The sequence below is a fragment of the Struthio camelus genome, chromosome 7, assembly GCF_040807025.1.
Source record: "Struthio camelus isolate bStrCam1 chromosome 7, bStrCam1.hap1, whole genome shotgun sequence".
NCBI lineage: Eukaryota > Metazoa > Chordata > Aves > Struthioniformes > Struthionidae > Struthio > Struthio camelus.
In genome coordinates, this window is record NC_090948.1 from 39683722 (window position 1) to 39702877 (window position 19156).

Here is a 19156-nt window from a genome sequence, read left to right on the forward strand (position 1 = left end):
TGGGCTTTCAGAGCAGTTCTCGTGGAGCTCTTCCGCCCGGCCCTTGTCAGTGATTTCTCCAAGTTTATAACCCCGTTTCATCTAAGCCGTGGCCCGGTCTAATAAGCAGAAATTTTGGATTCCTTTGCGTCCTTCACTCTGCCAGACACTGCTTTCCAATTTAGCAGGGGCAGTTTTGCCTGCAGCTGCCAGGCTGCTCATCAGACACTCATACCACTCAATCACACGGGTTGTTAGTGTGATTGAGCGCCTTTTTTGCCCTTTGTCTGTTTGGTTTTTTTTCCTCTCTCCCCTCCTTCTTCATCTTTCCAGAAGCATCTCTGGAAAGAGACAGCACTGCAGGCCAACTTTTGGAAGCAGAGGCCAGAACGCGATTGGGATCCTTCAGAAGGGAAGCATCACTGGAAGGCAAAATGCAAGTTAAAACTGCATGCAAATGGGAGGAAAACATACAGGTCTGGCTCACGTGAGCTATCAGAGAGCAAAGAGAGCCTTAACCCAGTGCATAAGCATTTCCCTTTCACGATTTTTATTGGAACAGGAAAATTCAGAGGTTCAGAGAATAGCATCTATTTTGGGTCTGGCTAACACAGCCCAAACCCATAGCACTCTATGTATTGGGCATCAGCTGGAGCATCACTAAACGCAGTCAGTAACAGCGGAAACCGAGCATAAGACGTGGGTGAAGAAGCACTGCTGCCCCATCAGCCTCGGGAACAGGAACCACGATCTGCGCGTTTCCGAGAGAAATCACCGCACTCGAGACACCAGCATTTACGCAGGATCAAGAATTATCTTTATTAGTAGTGGCATCGGACAATTAGGTTGTGTCTCAAGAAGTAATCAGCCATTTCCCTTTGCAACGTCATGGGGCGGATCAGCCCAAGTGCAAAGCAGCCAAGTGAGCAGAATCTCATCGTATCTGGCACGTCGGGAACGTTTATGAGCTGAGGAAAACAAACGTGGAGCCGAAGGCTTCTCCCTCTAAAAGCCTACAGAGGCCACTTGAAGCTGAAAATGTAAGTATTTGAAACGGCACCCGCGTGCGCCCGTCGGCACTAGGAGCAACGTCCCGTCACGCTCAGCCCTGGGTATTTCCATCCGGGAACGCGGTTCACATTTGCAGGCAAGACGCGACCGCCTTCGCGTCCAGAGTAAGTCAGCGTCTAAACACTGAACGAGAAACATTAATGCCATTACCAGTGCCTGTGCTGTTGACTGCAGATGTAGGACAGGGGCGGCGGGGGGGGGGTGAGTTTTTAAGCCTTTTACAGGAGAGACTGATGCAGCCCGGAGCGAAGGGAGGGCTGCGCGGGGCCTTGCACAGCTATACGCCAGGCTCAAGCCTCCCCGGCAGCTCACGTCAAAACCGGGGTCCTGCGTTCAAGGCACCGGCAGGCTCGTTAGGCCGAGAGCCTAACGAAACGGCGGCGTTAACTTGGGCTCTGCAGAGCCCGTGCCGCGCAAAGTCCCGTGCCATAAAGCTTTTCCTCGGCATCGCACGCCCCATAAAGTTTTTCCGCTCAGGCCTGGACTTTATGTTTTAAAAAATCACTCATAAAGCAAAACTGTGTGTGTATTGCCAGTGAGCCCAAACGAAATACTAGAAAGGGAAAAAAAAAAAAAAAAAGAAAATCCAAACCAACCCCCCCCCCAAAAAAAAAAGTTCAATATTTCAATATTCTTCCAATAACTGAGTCACCAAGTCAAGGTAAAGGAAACCTTTTCCATAGATAGTTTCCCCTGAGGCGTTGACTGTAATGCCTCCTAGACCACAAATCCAGGTAATTTGGGAAGATCAATATAACAACTGTCTTTAGTCCAGGCTGCATTTGCATATGTAAGTTTAAAGTGACTTTAAATGCTAATCCCCCATGGGGGTGGGCATCTCTTTGGGTGTTACAGTAGCTCATCCTTCTGAAAGCATCTGGGTACCATATGCTGTCTGTCTATTTGAATTAACTGATTTTCTACCGCGAACTTAGAAAGCGCAACATCAGAGCCTTTCTAATAACTCGCCATGACTTTTACAGACCTTTTTCAACATAGGCAAAAGGCACCTGAAAAACCACTGAAGGCTACTTAGTATTTCAGTTTCCTTCAAAAAATAAGTTAGTGTCCACAAAGGGCTCAGGGTAGCGAGACAACCCCAAAGCACCCGTTTGCTGAAGGCAGACCTCCTCCTGGGCGCCAAACCAACGCGCAAAGGCAGGCTGCTGGCCATGCCACACCATTTGGGGTCTGCCCTAAAACCGTGCCATGCCTTGCCTTTTGGAAACAGAGGGAGAACACCCGAAAGTAGTACCACACAGCACGCGGGGCCCTCCACCACTCCTCTATATGAGGTGGACAACGAGAACGGAGCAGGCGGACCCCAGCGCCAGCCCCAGCATGAGATAAAACGTCATCACCACCCCCGCCGCTTCGGCCAACTCCTTTGGCATGATCTTGGGGCCGTAGATGATGGCTAGCGTTCCCAAGTAGCCGTTGCTGAGTCCTAGGAGCACGGTGAAGGCCACCGGGTACACGTCTCGGTTGAAGACCACGGTTTTGATTCGAGTCCGAGGCTGATAGTTGCTCAGTATGAACAGTGGGAGCAAGACAGTCCTCAGGAGAACGAGAGCGGGCAGCAGCTTGCTCTTTGGGCCCGGGGCCTGGATCCAGGCCGTGATTTGCCTCCCACACCAGTCTGCAAAATTGTACAGAAGGAAACTCGTGAGCGGCACAAAGTACTTGTTGGTCCACAGGCTGCCGGAGGACTTGTTGACAGACTCTATGTTGGAGGAGAGAGAAGGGAAAACGATGATGGAGATGAAGAAGACGTAGAAGACGCAGAAGCCTAGGACAGCAGTCTTCCTCAGGATGGCACGGAGTGGGGGGACATCTCCAGTACTGGTCCCTTTTGCTAAAAGTGAGTTGTTCAAACTGCTTTGCGACCCGTCCTCCAAAGAGCTGCTAGGCGATTCTGCTGCCAGATATGGGCTCTCTTTGTGGCTTCTCATGTAATACCTGAAAGAAGAGGAGGAGGGAAGTCATCAGTCAACAGCTGGGCAAAAACCCAGGACTTGGAGAAAAATCAGACAGAAGCCAGTGGTGCAGGGACATCTGCCAGACCCAGCAGAAGAGGAGGTTGCAGCAGGCTGGGCAGCTCATGCTTCCCACCCAGCCAGGAAGGGGATCCTCCTACGCGGCGAGGAGACAGTGCCACCAGCGTGTCACCCTGGCCGTCTGAGTCTACGTGCAGCCACGCATTCCCAGGCACTCGCCTTCTCCCAGCCTCAGGACACGCTTCTACCCAAGAAGCGCCCTCGGTGATTCGCAGGGGGACCAGGTGTTTCTGAGGGTCACCAACACTGATATGATTTATGAGTCATACACTAATTCAAACAGTACGTCATCAGGACCCGTTTGGCTGGCTATTTCCAGATTTTAGTTCTCTGAAGACCTAGTTCTGGTAATTTGGAGGAAGGCACTTTAGAAGCTGCTTGAGCAGTTTCTGTCACCCCCCCCCCGGTGGCTTTTCAGAAACTCAGCACACGCTGTGGCAAGCGCCGCAGTTTCTGTCTGTGGTTTCCGTCGAATCGGGAAGTTCGGCCGTCAGCAGCGCCCGGCAGCTGGAGACGGAGCACGAGGGTCCTGGGCTCAGCTCTCCGACAGGACGCCCAGGACGGGGATCACGCCGTGGGCAGCAGGGCTGACAGGCAGGGACTGGCGGAGCACACGGGTCCTCCCGGCCACCCCCTTTGGTGGTGCTGTGCTTGGTGCTGCGCTCTTACCCATGCCCGAAAGACGTCCGCGCTGCACACCGCGGAGCTTTCGAGGCAGAAGAAAAGGCAATCCCTTCCTGCCTGCGTTTGCAGCACGCCCGCAGGAGGCGGTGGGAAGCCGACCCTCGTTACCCCGGGGCTGTACCTGGAGTACTCCAGCTTGGGGAGAAGGAGGTAGACCATGATGCAGATGACGATGAAGATGTCCGCCGTCAGGAAGTAGGCCAGGGCGCTGTCGGTAACGTCGGCTGCCGCCGCCAGGTCTATCACGGAGGCGATGGCGCTGACCGTGCCGCCCATGGCCTGGCCTGCAGAGCGGAGGAGAGGGCAAGAGCTCAGCGCTGGGGGCCGAGCTGGCTGCGCAGAGCCGGGCCCAGGCCACCGCATAGCTTAGGGTTCAGGAGAGACATCAACGTGGCAGACAACAGCCCGCAGCGCTCACACCTCCAGCAAGGCAGGATTTGATGGGGATAGTGCAGGGGAGGTAACCCAAAACAGGAGCATCCTCTTACTGAACATCTCCCAGCATGCCCAGCCCACACTTGGGGGCAGCGGCTCACCCTCCTACTGGCTCTCCTCTACCTGTCCCAGAGGCTGCTCCCCAAATCCAGGGAACCACCCCTTTGTGAGCCCCCAGAAGGCCACCTGTATGGGAAAGCCCAGCTGCATGCACCGAGCCACCTCCATTTCCATGCCTGGCTGCATCATGGCTATTTGTGGGGGGGCTGCAGCAGAGCCAAAATCCTGCTGTTCTGCACCCTCTTCCAACACAGCCATAGCTCGCTGCATGTGGAGGTGCTGAGCCCTGCTGAGGAGAAGGTCTGAACCTGCCTGAAACCCACACCTGGTGCTCCACCCCTGGGCATCCTCCTGCCTTTCTTCTGTGCTTCCCCAGGGTGGGAGCTCAGGCCACTAGTAACAGGTCTACCCTTCTGCAAAGCGAGCAGCCATCTCGGGGATGTAGTGATTTCCCCCACTGGGTTAAACTCATTAAAGCAGTCCTGTCTTGGCCCGGGGGAAAAAAAACGTCTCTGTCTCTGTCTTGATTTTTTCCCCCTTTCCCTCTTGGTTTCCCAGCCGTTCTACAGCACATTTATTATGTTATCAACAACAGCCAAACCTCCGGGGAGCTCATCACTCACGGCTCCCAATGTGTCCCTCATCGCTTATGGAAATGAATGTAAATGCTGAAGAGGAAAGAGGAGACAATGCAAAGTTTGAGATGTCTCAAGATGCAAGCAAAGGAACTGCAGGACAGCGTCTCCTCCCCCCTTTCGCTGCAGAGAAAAAAAAACATTTGGATCCCACGCATTCCTTGGGCAGCAGGTGCCCCGAAGGACATTCAGCCCCAGGATAGGGAAGGTGAAGGTCTGCTCCTGTCTCTGCTGAGAGTCCTAAGCACTTCGTTATATGGAGTACGGCAGTTTGTGGGATGTTTACAGAAACAAGAGAGCCAGCTCACGTGACTGAGCATGTTTCTCACACAGCAACTTCCCTTTATCTTAGCCTACAAGCTTTTTTTTTTTTTTTTTAAAAGGCAAAGTAAGTTCAGCATTTGATGTTTATTTTAGAAACTTAAATGCCAAATGCAAGCAAAAAAAACCCTTAACCAAGCAAAGAAAATCCCCCATCATCATCCCACCAGGACGCAGCACAAAACGCAGGACGCAAAGCGGGGCCCCATCTGCCTAAGCAGGCGCACACAGGGATCAAGCAGGCAAGAAGTTTCCCATCTCCTCCTCGCCACGCTTGGCGCAGCAGAGGAAAACAAACCTGAGATCAAGGCCTGCGAGTTCTTCATCGGGAAGCAGCTGGTCAGGCCAAAGATGCTGCTGGTGAAGATGGTGGAGGCGCTGCTGACGACCACCACGCAGACAATGGTGATGGCGAAGAAGCGGGTGGTCCAGGTGGAAGCATCTACCTTCACCAGCACCGTGATCACCAAGAAGACGGTCAGCATCACGAAGAGGGAGGACAGGATGCGGACGCCGGCAGGCACCCTAGGGGAGAACGTAATGGGCACCTTTGCCTTCCTGTAGCTTCTCCCCCCCTCTTTAGGCATTTCAAAACCAGGCAGTCTGGCATGACCCTGGTTAAAAGATGCCACAGCCCAGAAAGAGCCCTGATATGCCCCGAGAGCCAGCTGGTGAGGATGATGCAGGGGACACCATGAACTAACTCCTCTGCCCCACGTTGTCTGTCAGTGCTTAGTTGACTCAGTATAGCGATTCTGTAAACCCAGCCAAGTTGTAAACCTCTCTTTCCACCAGGAATCCGGAGGTATTCCCATCACAGGAGCAACACACAGCGGCGACGGTAAAGTCTCCCTGGGAAAGGCTGCAGGCTGGGTGAAAGCAATCCCGTGTCAGTACAAGGTCACCAGCTGCCTCAGCAAGGAGGTTACTTATTACAGAGCCACAAGACTATCAACTCACCTTTGGGGTCAAAAAAGGAAAGAAGAAAGCAATCTCCAGCGAGCCGCGAGGACCAGCCGGACCATGGACGCCAGCCAGAGCCCGAGGGCCATCCTGCCCTACAGCCCTCCCCAGGGACAGTAACGCTCCCTGACCGACCTGTTTTTAGGAGGAACGATCGTGTCCCTGCATACACGGACAACTTTCCTTTTCAAGTAATTAAATGATGAATTTATTAACTATGAGAACAAAGGAGCAATTAAAACAGCGCAACCAAACCAAATCACGACTAACTCCCTGCACGGATGCTCTCGGCAGGGAAGAGGGCGTACTACTTCAGTTCATCTCAATCTGCTGTAATTAAGGCAGGGACAGAAGAGGGTGTTTTTAATCACCCAATGAGCCTGCATTCATGCACCTCTCGTGCACGCGCAAGACGCAGTTTCCCCCCCACCTCTCCCAAAGGGTGGGCACAAGGGGTACCCGCTGCAGTCGGGGCACGCCAGGGAGGGCCTGGCACTCGGCGTGCCCGGCACCCACTTCCCAAAACGGCATTTGAACGGGGGCTTAGTCAGCCTGCAGCTCTCCCTACACAGATCTGCCACAAGGAGTATCCGTGCCCACGAAAACGTGACGTAAGGAGACGCTCCTCAGTGATGGGTGAGCTAACCTGGAGAGTGTCCCAGGGCGGATGCGGCCGTTAGACCTGGTGTGTTTGCCAGCCCGGGGAGGGGGGAAAAACATATCTATTGGAAAGCACTTTTGGAAATAACACCTTTGTTGTCTGCTCCTTACCTTTCTGGAGGCAACGCAAAGAGATGGGCTAGGAGTTGCCAAGCCCTTTCAGCGATGCATCGGGCAGCATGAGCAAGCAGCTCCACGCGATGCTGCATGGACTGCATACAGACTAACCCGGTATCGCATTTGACTGCTGACTGCAGTAGTCTCTGCAAAATGATTGCTATGCCACAAAAAAAAAAACAACACACCCTGGGATGGTCCTCAGTCCCTCAGGATGTTCCTCAAGAGGGCCAGAGAAGAGCACAGCTCTCAAAGGTAAGCTAATGCTTTTTCGCGCCCTGCATTCTCTTTTCTAAAAGTTTTCTCTCATCAGGCGTTTCAGGCTGACTTCAGAGCCAGTGCTGTGACGATGGAGAAGGCAGCGGAGCGACACGGCCGGCAGCGCAAGCCGGGGAAGAGCCGCCGTTGATGCAGCCCGGCCTGGCACCGCAGCAGCACTTACTTGTTGACGAGCAGGAAGTTTCCAATCAGGCAGAGCACCGAGGGCACGGTCGACGCAATGGAGATGTAACTCTCAAAGAAGTCCTGCAAAGAGGGAAAAAAAAAAAAAAGTGCATGGCAGGAGAGAACGCAGGGATTTCAGGTGCCACACATTGCACGACTGCAGATTTTGAGCTTTTCCCAACTTAGTTCTTACTCGAGCCCCATGGGCACTGCCTTTTACATATCGGGGCGCAAAGCCATCGCTACTATTAGCCGTCTGCCTTGGAAGCCCGCAACGATTCACGAACCCGTTTGTCCTTCGGCCCATGGAGTAACTTGGACGCTAGGCGCGAGAACGTGCTCCAGGCAAATCGGCGCGGGGCGTGAGAGCGGGACAGCTCTTCTCTCTCCTGGTCTCCCTCTGCGCACCCGTCAAACGGATTGAGGCTCGGCCGGCATTCACTCCACCCGCTCCTAGATCACCCGAGAAACTTGCCCAAACTGTCCACCACTATTCACCATCCTGCCTCGCACGGAGGTCACCATGGGCCAGGCCGGACGCAGAAAGCAATCACTACAGTAAAGAGATTTCTGTCCCAAGATTGCAGCCAAACACTGACATTTTCAACCCGTTCTACGTATTACGCTGTTAAACCAGGCTCTATTTTTCCACGCTTTGAGGTGCGCAAGGCCTGCTCAATTCTTTTTTTTTTTCCTGGGGAGCCTCAGCCAGCAGGTAGGACCATCCTCATGGAGAAGGTTCCCTCCATACACACAGCACGGGAGCTGGTGCTCCCTTTTCTGCACTCACCTAGCTACAGAGCCGGGGCCACGTCGCGTCCAAGAGGCACTTGGCACGTTTTCTCTACGCGCTTCAGTTTTGCGGCTTTGCATTGTCGTCTTTTAATCAGTTTACAAGCACGTTAATTTATTCTTCCCCATCAAGAGCGTCACTGTAAGCACCAGGAAATCTAATAATTGCTCCTAGCAGCTCCGTACAGACATAAAGGCACGCACACGCTGCGTCTGCTCGGTGGAACAGGAGGCTTCAAAGCTCTAGGGTCACACAATGAATTATAGGAGAGAAGACAAAGCAGAACGCAAAGCTGACTACGACAAACAAGCCCTATTTAGGGACCTACCCAAAACAAACGCACGCCAAACCAGTCCAGGGATGCTCGCTACAGTTCCAAAAGTTATCTTGCAAGGAAAAAAGTTTCATGAAGCTTTACGCCAAACAGAAGCACATCCACATATCTAGCGATTCAGCAGCGGTGCTGCTTTCGCAGCACCACCGGGAAACGTCCCCCTGTTCTAAGCAAACACGCACACACGCAACCAGCCGGAAAGGAATTTTCAAAGTATTTAAGAAACTTAGGTGTCTGCGTTGAACTCGGTCGCCCTGGGAAATCTTGCTCTGCCTTATCCACGGTCATACCCTTCTGGAAAAGGGTGGACAAGTAGAAGGGTTTCGACTGCAATTGTTAAAGAGTCAGGAGAACATAAATACCAAACAAGACTATGAATCGGAGTCTTCAATTTCTGAAAGGAAAAAGCATAACAGTGTTAAGCATGCTGCTTCAAACAGAACTGTAGCCCATCCAGAAGGTGTTAGCACAATGCTTTGGCTGCTGTTTCGGTGTGCACCCCTAAAACCTTGCCAGCGCAGAAGCAGAACGTCGGACAGCAAGTTCAACCCCTGCTTTAACCAAAGGACAATATCAGGCTCCGTACTCATTGCATCTCTTCGTTTCTACTCGATAGACCCATCCCAAATAGCAGCTCTTCTCCCCATCCAGACCCTCCTGCCACCAGCATCCCTCGGCCGCCAAAGCCAAGGCCCGTCATGGAGGCGTCTGACCCAGCATTAACCGCAGCATCTTCAAACCCGACGCGGCGTTATTCCCGCGGCGTCCTCGCTGCTTTGCGAGCCCAACAAGGGCGAAGCGCCGCTGCAGCAAATTAGTCACCGGCGTCGGCCGGCGCTGCCCTGAGTTGCCAAGATGCTTTTTGCATAGTAGTAGTTGTTCAGCTCTCGCCTAAACTCGGCGGCAGAGGCTCCCGCTGGGCTAAAAAAGGGACTCGGGCCCACAGTGGGGGCTCAAGGCACCAGAGCGTTACCTGGATCACAGGGCATGAAACCACCAGCAGCGAGCCAAGACGAGTCTACCGGCTGCAAGAGAGCTGGGCTCGGCTCCCGACAGGAACAAAAAAAGTCCTACCGCAGGGGCGTCTGCCCATCAGCCCCCCGACGCGAGAAGGTACCAGGGCTGCACGCTGCAAACAGCCAAAGACGAGCACAGTTTTAGCATCGCCAGCGACTTAGCCGGGGAAAAAATCCGGTGCTCTCAGTCTGCGCGCGGCGATCGAGTCACCAAATCCATCGGCGCTTAATTCCCTCTCAGATGCAGAGGGCAAAGGAAATACATAGGTGGGACACGAGCTCGACACGAGCGAGTTGCTCAGGAATTTGTAGCAAGCCAGGGCTTGCTATGTTTTCTACCGGTACCTCCTCGTCCTCCCCCACCGGCTGCGGTATTTACAGAGCTCAGTGAGCAGGGCAGGATACTGCTCTCACCCCCAGCTGCAGCGCGGCCTTACAACGCCGGGCCAGGACGCAGGAAGGAGTCTTTCCATTGGCTTTTTACAAGAACATGAAAGACCCAGGTGCTTCTGCGTCCGGCTAAATTAAAAAAAAAAAAAAAAAAAAAAAAAAAAAAGACCTTGCACCCAGCAGCGCGGGACATGAATTCAACTACTGGCACATCACCAAGGAAGTAAACAACCTGAGCGCAAGGAAGGCCGGGAAGCAGAACGCGTATCGAGTCGGGAGAGGGCGGCAGGATCTGCTGGCGACCTGCTCCCAGCGTGCTCTCGCCTCCGTCCCTTCGCCCCCTCCACCCCGGCAGCTCCCTGTGCCATGCTGGTACCAGCATCTTTGCAGGACCATCACCCTCCCCCTATCAAAAAAAGCAGCAGGCTTGAGGCCTGTCCAAATTATCACAGCTGTGAAAGCAGGACTAGGGAAAGGGTGAGCCTTACACCTGGCTCTGTGTTTAAACTTAAAAAAAAAAAAGGGCCCAAACGGCTCGAGCAATGGGAGGAGAGGAGCGGTTTAGAGCAGGACACAGCCCCGCGCCACCGACGCTTCTTCCAGCACGGGGAAACAACCCCAAGACAGCCCAGAAACGAGGCAGGAATGGCGCGAGAAAGCCGCCGGGCCCCTCGGCCAGCACAGCCACGCCGGGGCTAGCGGGGCTCCCGCGCTGCGGGCAGCCGAGCCCGAAGCCAGGGAAGACTCCCGACGGCGCGAACGCCCAGGCCTGGCAGCGCAGCAAGCCCCAAAGCTTCTTTTGACTAATAGGCATTTCAATTTTAAATTCGCTTCGGTTCCGCTTGGAGCTTCCAACCTGTCGCGGGGCCGGTTCTTAAAAACGGGCAACAGGCTACAAAGCACAGCGGAGGCTGCCCGGGGATTAGCCCCAGTGATTTAGCCCAGCGTCAGGCTCCCGTCACGCTCTGCCCCATCTCGGCGGCTCGCCGACCCTCCCAACGGTGCGACGCGCTCCCCTCCAGCGAGGGGGGGGCTCCGAGACGGGCAGACAACGCGCTCCTGCTCGAAGGGAGGCGCGTGAAACCCTAATCACGGCAACGCGCTCCAGGGAGGCGAGCCCGGAGGAGTCTCCGACCCACTTCCGGGGAGTTTGGGCTCAGGGATGCTCCTCTTCCCAGGAGCCGGCTTTGGCAAAGCAACGATGCTACGGCAGGTGCCTGCAGGAACAGGGGTGTTTGCGTGCGCCCAAGGAACCCGCAGCCCCCGAGCGACAGCCCTTTGCAAAGACAAGACCCAAAAAGAGGGCTTTTTCAGAAGAAAGGGAAAGCCAACCACTTCCCCGAGGTCAGGGCCACCAACGGAGGAGCGACAACCTCCTCCGCCTGTATGCCCGGAGCCCAGTGTTTATCACCGCGGTCGATGCTACGGTCACAGCTGCCAAATCTCGGCGGAAGAGCCGTGAAGCATCCCAGCGGGTCGGGACGACCGCAAGCCGAGGCCGCCCGACAACGCGGAGCACGGCGGCAGCGCACTCACGCGGAGATCAGAGGCTCCCCGCGCCGTCGGGCCGGAGCAGTTCTGCAGTTTATACATCCAGTATTGCTTCGCCGTGATGAAGAAGTTCCAGGGCAGCAGGGAACCGATGCCCAGGATGAAAAAGATAACGTAGGCCCCGTTGAAGCGGTCGTTCGGCTTCTGGCGGCCGCGCGCGCTCAGCGACGGCTCCTCCATCAGGGACTCCTCTTCCAGGAGGGAGCTGGCGGCCGGCTGGTGCACGGAGCCGGCGGGCGGCAGGTAGCGGTGGTCCTCGCCTTCCAACGCTGCAGCCACTGTTGGGCGACAGCAAAACAAAACAAAATAAAATAAAATAGGTGTTAGGCGGCGAGGCTCGGGAAGGATTGCGAGGGGTTATCCCAGGGCTGGGAGGGCAGCCCTCGACGCCCAACGATTGACCCGGCCGCTCGGCCTTTTGCTCCAGCGCCCGGGCTCCGCGCTCGCTGTCCCGCTTGCGAAAGCAGGAAGCCTCGGTGCCTGCGGGGCTCTGCGAGGCACCGTCTCAGGCGAACGTTTCCCCGTCGGGCCTTGCAGAAGCGGCTCGTGAAGTCACGCTGCCTTCCCCCCCCCCCGCCCAAAACCCCGGGGGGGGGGGGCTTTGCAAAGCGACCCGCCGACTCACCCTAACGCCGCAGAGCGGCTCGAAAGGCCCCCGACGGGCTGGCAGGAAAGAGGACGAACAGCCGCAGGGAAAAAGGGAGGAAGCCGGCCGGAAAGCAGGGATTTCGCGAGAAAACGCAATTTAACGGGGTTTCCCCCCCCCCCCCCCCCGCATCCCCCTCCCCCGGCACTTACTGGGCGCCGCACGGCCCCTGCGCGCCGGCCTGTGCGCTCCGCCCCGTCGGGGGCGGCCCCGGCCCCGGCCCCGCGGCGGCGCCTGCCCGGGGAGCGGCGCGGCCCGGCCCGCCCCGTCGGGGGAGGCGGCTGCGAGCGCGGCCCGGGCGGGACGGGGCGGGGGGACGCGCTGCCGCTCCGCGAGCGGTTCGGCTTGGCTCCTGTTAAGCCGCCTTGAGCCTAAGCCAATCCTGCCCAGCAAAGAAGGGGGGGGGAGGTCTGTGGGCTGAATGGTCTTTAGCTGACCGCTCGCAGCTGTGGGGGCCATCAGTGGGGAGCAGAGCAGCTCCTTAAAAAAAGAAATATATATATATATAATTTAATCGTGTCGTGCTTTACTGAAACGGAACTAACTAGCAAGCCTAGCGTGCCTTTGAGTGCCGCTTGGCCCGGCTCGGCGGCCACTCGAGCACGTCCTCCCCTCCTGAACATCTGGGAGCAGAGGGCATCTTCGGCATTAAGCGGTGGCCGGCTGCCCAGAGCGGGGCAGCTTACTTCCCCTTCTTACTCACCCCGCTTCCTGGAATGGCCCATTAAGCCCAGCTTGGCTGTGAACTCTCTGATTTCCCTCTGAGTTTCGTTTTAACAGTCACCCTGAAGGAGGCACCCTGACTGTGAAGGGAAGTATCCTTCTTCCTCACCTCCATCCCTCTTCTCCTTTTTTTTTTTTTTTTTCCTCCCTTTTCTTTCCTCTGGAGCGGGGATTTTCCCAAAGATGCGTTGGGTTCCCTGCCGCTTGGACAACCACACAGAAAAATTATAAACGGCTGGGCTGCAGCTTTTCTGTAACCCTGCAGTGCCTAGGAGACACAGCACCAGGATGGGTGTTTGCAATTAGGGCGGTTACAGCTTCTGTCTTCTGTTTCCAGCTGTTTGCCTTTATCCTTCCTCATCTCTAACATGTTAGATAATTTCAGCCAACCTGGGAATATTCATTTCTGTTTGGCTAAATACTTTTATGCTGTTATTCCTTTACTCCCCACTGAAGGGTTTATTCCACTTCTATCTTTTCTATACGTAACTGTACATTGGAAAGCGTGATCTCTCCCTTGCTGCTTCCTCCATGTCACGTGTGTCCCTCCCCTCTTCTTCAAAGCAAAATAAAAGCAAAATAAAAGCAAAAACCAGGCCTGTGGCCTCCTCTGTGCGTTCTGTGATTCGCCTTGCAAGACGGGCTACGATTGCATGTGAACAACCCCCAAGGAACTGTTAGGCTAGGCCAGGTCTGGCTAGTCCTTATGGCCCAGGGACCTCCCTTCTTTCCTTCGTGACTTTTATGTCTCTGTACCCAAGTATCTCCTGCTGCGGTGTGCCGTGTTGCAGATTTGACATCTCCGTCCGCAGCTGCTTGGCCAAGATCCAGCAGGGCCCTGTGCTGGGGATGCGTCAGCGCAGCAGAACCACAGTCGGTCTGGTGTCTGTTTTTTTGCAGAAACCCACGCGCGTGGCTGTGGGACAAATGTCCAGCACACCAGCCCAGCTACCTCCGCTCCTGACAGCACCACAACGTGCAGATACAGCAGCCGGCTGGGACCTAGAGCTGAGCACTGCACATCTGTCCCACCCTCTTCTGGGACCTGAGGACAACAAATCAGATGGGCTTGGCCACCCAGATGTGAAAATAACTGGAGACCCATGCACGCTCTCATTTCTTTTCTCCCTTCATGAGCAAACACAAAGCAGCACGCGACCAAGCCACGCCACCCACGGGGTATGTGCTGAAACGGAAAGGCTTTAGAGGAGCACAGAGGTTTCTCTCCAGAGGTTTCGTCTCAGGATTTTCATCTGCATTGACGTGCCAGACTGGAAAAGCACCTGAGGAGATTGCACAGCCTATCTGAGTCAGTGACCCATCAGCTCAGAGGGATTTGCCTGGTATTTCTGACCTGCTGTGGTCTATCATGTCAAAAAATCCACTGTTCAGGAAAAGCCTCGGATCACATCAAAACAAGAGACCGTGACGGCCGACCAGGATAAACACAAGTCTGTAGTTAACCAGAGCTGCTACAGTCCCCCAAGTAAATATTACCCATGCTTGAGAGCCATCCTGCAATGCACATTTACACGCCAGGTCAGGCCGGGTTTGGGGACCTTCACAAGTTCCAAGTGTGGTTTCTTTTTCATTTTTAAACTGTCACGGGGATTGAATTCAATATATTGACCGCATAGAAGATTTGGGCCAGCATACTTTTAAGAGGAAGGAAAAAGCAAAGTCTTTCAAGGGAGTAACATCAGACGAAATCAGTCACCAGTTGGTCAAAGCTAGCCACAGATTTGGGCTGTTAGCACATGGGAAGCCAGAGGAGTGCAAAAGGTACCAAATGAAAGCAACCTGGCTTGGCTTGGCTGAGGTTAAAAGAATTAACGTGGAGAGGGGAGGAAAAAAAAAAAAAGTTATCACTTCCGGGGGAAAAAGTGGGATTGGGAGGAGGAGCAGGGTGCAGGGAAGGGGGAGGCCTGAAGCAAAGCAGAATTCGCCACCAGGGTTGCAAAAGAAGTAAACGAAGCAAAGCGGGGGCAGATGTTGGAAACAGATGCGCTTCCTTGCGGCAAACAGCTCTGCAAGCCGGGCTTTTGAGTCTGAAATACTCATGACAGCCCAAAGGCAGAGCTCCCCCCGCCCCTCGGCCCCCCCCCCCCGGCTGCTCCCGGCGCTTCCTGGGAAAGCAAGCCACGCGGAGGAGGATGGGGAAGGCAGCAGGGTGGCAGTGGATCGCCGCTCCGTGCTGTCACCCCGCTCCAAACTCGGCCCCACATCCCTATCCCTCGCCCCCGGCAGCAGGACCCCGCTGGGGCGAGCGACCTCCCTCCTGCTGCCGGAGCTGCCTGTGCCTGTGGCATCTGGCCTAAATGCAGGGCTCCCACTGGAGATCCCCTGGCCACAGCCACCGGTGGAGCTGAACCTGGGCAAAAGTCCCGCCAGCCCCGAGGTCACAGTCGCACCGTGCGCAGCAGCACCTGGCCAACGAGATGATACCTGCCCTCGTGGTTAATAGAGCTTCTCGTGGACCACAAGGGGCTTGGGGATGCTCCAGAGGAGCAGCCATGGAGCAAGGGCATGCTTGGTCTCCAGCCAACAGATGCTGGGAGCGCTCGCCCGGGAGCCCCGGCAGCCTGGAGCACAACGGCAGTGTCCTGGGAGAGAGGCAGCACACGGAGCCGGGCTACAGACCCCGGGGAATACCTCCACGTGCAGAGACGCACAGGGACGGCAGACGCTACGACAGGCACCAGCCATCTCCTGGCCTGCCTGCAAACTCTCCGCAGGAGGAGATGAGGGGCCAGCGCGTAAGGGACCACAGCAGCGGAGAAGCTCTAGAGCTCCCCAGGGGCACACAAGTTGCACACACACAGCTCAGCACGAGGAAAGTGGAAAGGCTAAATGCCGGCAGAGGGAACAGCGAGCATTACGAAACAGCTCTGGAGGATTGCTCTGTCCGGGAACAAGCACAAGGCCTTACCTGCTGGCTCCAGGCAACGCTCCCTCTGCCTCAGCCAAATCCTTTTGCCTGGGGATGAGATGAGAGGAGGTGATGGGTAATGGTACAGTGGTACCTAAAAATCAACCCGCTCACTCAGTTCAAGGCCTCAGGAAGGAAGCAGGCACGTCGCCGTGGAAAGGAGCCTAGCTGGACACCACCTCTGAGAGGTGGGAAACGCAGGAAGAACTGCAAACATGTCCATGGTGGTCAGGACTATGGTGAGAGACCTCCGGAGCTTGAGCTGAGAGAAGCCAGCTCACCAGTGCCTGGGCAAAAGAGGCTGCTGGAAAGGTCAGCCATGGTGAACGAGCACTGAGGGTGCAATATTAGAGCAGCAGGGTCTCCAGCTCCTGGTAGACAGCCATGCAGATGTTCCTTCCCAGCACAGCTAGGACACAGCTCAAGTCTTTTCCAACCAGCACCAAAGGCGTCAGACAGGAGGAGTCCTGGAAAGACGAGTCTCCAGCAGCAACGGGCATGCAACAGGCGGCAGAGACATCAGGGCGTGAAGGCCAAGCAGCAAGATGAGGCTATAAAGACTGTAAGAAATTGCAGCTGGAGCTAAACCCAGTAGGAATGGGCAAGTGATCCACACAAGAGGAGAGAGCAGATTTTGGTTTTTTGGTTTTTTTTTTTTTATTAGACTAAGAAATATAATTTATTGCATAAAAATTAATTTGTTACAATAGGAATGCTAAACTTTATTTACAGTTCTTTAGTTTACAGAATAAACAGATGCTTTTTTTTTTTTTTTTTAGAGGATGCCCCCGGGCCCATCCCCTGGACACATAAATATGGAAACAGATTGCAGAGCAAGAGAATGGACACTGTCAGCGAGACACCGGCGGCGGCTCTGCCTTCACGGAGACGATGAAACGCCTGCTCTGCATCGCAAAGCTCCTCGTGGCCTCCGGAGTGGGGGACACACGTCCTCTTCCCGAGACACGGAGATACACACACACACGCATGGTCCTGGTCACAGCGGGAGGCACGCGCAGCTCCTGGGCACCCTGGCCGGGATCTGAGCGCCTCCACGCCGCAACCGGGTCCGAGGGGGAGGATGGACGCACACAGGCGCCCCGGGGACAGCAGGAGAGGCCGGCGCCGCACCTCCCTTCCCGGCTCCCGACGCGGTTTTCCTGATCCGAGAGACACGGAGAAACACAAGACGCAGGTATCGGCACCGCCGCGGACCTTCGGGTGCCGCGCGCCAGGAGAAAGGGGACGACAAGCGCGCACCCCGGTGGGAGCGGACACAGAGACGCCCGCGGCGGTCCGAGGGGGGGACGGAAGGACGGACGGACAGACAGACACGTGCGCCGCTGCGGGGGGACCGTGACCCAGACGTGGCGAGAATGAGAGCGAGAGAGATTCAGACGCACCCTACCCTGTGACCCCGAAGAAGAGCACTGCATCGCTACGAAAGCAAAGCCCACGCACGTCCTTTACCGAAGCCCCGCAACGTGCCAGAAGCCGGTTCACTAGCTCCATTCTTCCTGACTTTCCAGATCTATTTCCCTCAGATGAGGGACAGGGTTTCAGAAATCACATGGCTCAAACGTCACCGGAAAGATAGGCAAAACCCTTCCCGCGTTACAAAGGACTTCACCCAGCAGAAGTCCTCCCACCCTCGGTTTCCAACCTGGACAAAATAGTAAAGTGAAAACCAAATTCCTACAACAAAACGGGGAAACACTAGAGGAGCTGTGTGGCTTCTCGTTCTGTTGAAAGGTATTCTGGTGGAGAAAGGTTGTATTTGTCAAACTTTCCAAATCCCCTGTGGCCACACTAGCTATTTTAAGGAGTTCAATCGCGGTTAGATTTGTTTTATAGCTGCCCAGAAACACATCTGAGGATTTGATCCATCTGGGGTTTAAAAAGCAATGTGCATTTGCGTTTCCAAAGGTCTAAGTATTTGGCCAAATCTGTACGGGAATTTCAGACTTCAGATGAAGTTTGAGCAACACACACCCACAAACAAAAGGCCCCTTTCTCCCACGTGCCTTAAAAACCCAACACAAAACGAACCCAACAGGAAACGAACCCTGGAGAACCCGAAACACAAGAGGGAGTGACGCTACGTGTTAAACCACTGTACACAGAGTTGCCAAGACTAATCAAATCTGACTCCTTCACACACTGATTTCGGGGTCTGCGAACAAGAAACACCACAGGTGGACACCAAGCGCACCTTGGTAGAGCCTAAAACCGTCTCCACGCTTGGGAGACGTTTGGGCTCGTAACTATGTTTTCCCCTAGTAAATCATGGGGGAAGGGAGCGAACCGGGCACGAAGCAACACTTGGGAACGCCTGCCGTTGTGAACTCGGCGAGCGGGGAGGCGAATTAGCGCAGACCTTCCCATGCTGCCAAAGACAACCTGGCAAAAGTGAGCATGACACCTGCAACACTGAAAACACACACACACCCCAACACAAAGCACAACTGAATTGCTTCTATCAACTTCTTCTCCACGTAGGTCACCTTCTACAGATGCCCTTTGCAATTCCAGTGCCAGGAGCGGGACCACCCGCTCTGCCCCCAGACCGTGCCATCTCTAAAGGCATCCACGCTTTCACAGCAACCCCCTGGAGGGGGATGAACACTGCTTGTATGGGCAACCTGCTCTGCCGCTCCCCTTTCTGAATGGCTGTCATCAGTTTAGGAGTGTTAAAGGTAGGGAGAGACCTCACTAAGTGCTTCTGTGCCAGGAATCGGTGAGGCGAGGTTGAATTCCCACGGAAATACTTCTCCTGAACTGCCCTGCAAGGATGATGCTCTCTCATGCCATGTGCTGGCTCCTTGAGTTTGCTCTCGCTTTCCCCATGGCTGCCCCGAAAAAGATACTGGCACCGTTCTCAAACATGCTACACGGCTGGCTACGCAGATCTTGCAAGTACGACCCAGGGCTTTAACGTCCGATGCGGCGCCAAGCGCCGCATCCCCAAGCAGGACCTGCTCTATGACACTGCTGACAGACCTTGCTCAAAACTTGCTTTTAATACTTCCACTGATAACGCATCCACAGTCTGGCTGTGTTATCTAGTCAAATCTTGAGCTTCACAGCCCCCTCCCTTTTCTTTTTTTTTTAAAAGAAATTTCTATGATATAACAATCAGTGAGTAAACAAATGTTTGCAGTTAATCTTCTAAATGTTCACCCTTCATTAGGGCACTATATCTTTGTGCTGAACCTTGTTACAGGCTACCCCTTGATTGCTTTCCATTTATGACCCAACTTTTCCACTGCTATAAAGGTCAAGTATAGAAAAAAAGGGAGGAAAAAAAAGGAATTGCAGTGAGAAGAGGGAAAGCCTATCACTGCTGTC

The 19156-nt window shown here is 54.8% G+C and overlaps 1 protein-coding gene across 2 annotated transcripts; it reads right to left on the minus strand.

The window, feature by feature from the left end:
- Nucleotides 1-773: 773 nt before the first annotated feature.
- SLC29A3 (solute carrier family 29 member 3) lies at nt 774-12378 on the minus strand. Of its 2 annotated transcripts, none has more exons than XM_068950928.1 (6): nt 12309-12378; nt 11496-11788; nt 7425-7507; nt 5541-5767; nt 3913-4075; nt 774-3009 (listed from the first exon to the last, which is right to left on the minus strand). In XM_068950928.1, coding segments are annotated over exons 1-6 (1440 nt in total). In that variant the 5' UTR covers nt 12310-12378; the 3' UTR covers nt 774-2336. The 2 variants fall into 2 exon arrangements, with proteins under 2 accessions (XP_068807029.1, XP_068807030.1); XM_068950929.1 differs by having other exon boundaries at nt 12136-12343.
- Between the last annotated feature and the right edge of the window lie 6778 nt (nt 12379-19156).

Excerpts from the sequence above, each read along its gene's own strand:
- SLC29A3 (XM_068950928.1), bottom strand. Across the intron at positions 5,768-7,424 it reads AACTTCCTGCTCGTCAACAA|GGTGCCTGCCGGCGTCCGCA; the intron begins GTAAGTGCTGCT and ends GTTCTCCCCTAG. Across the intron at positions 3,010-3,912 it reads CCCAAGCTGGAGTACTCCAG|GTATTACATGAGAAGCCACA; the intron begins GTACAGCCCCGG and ends CTCTTCTTTCAG.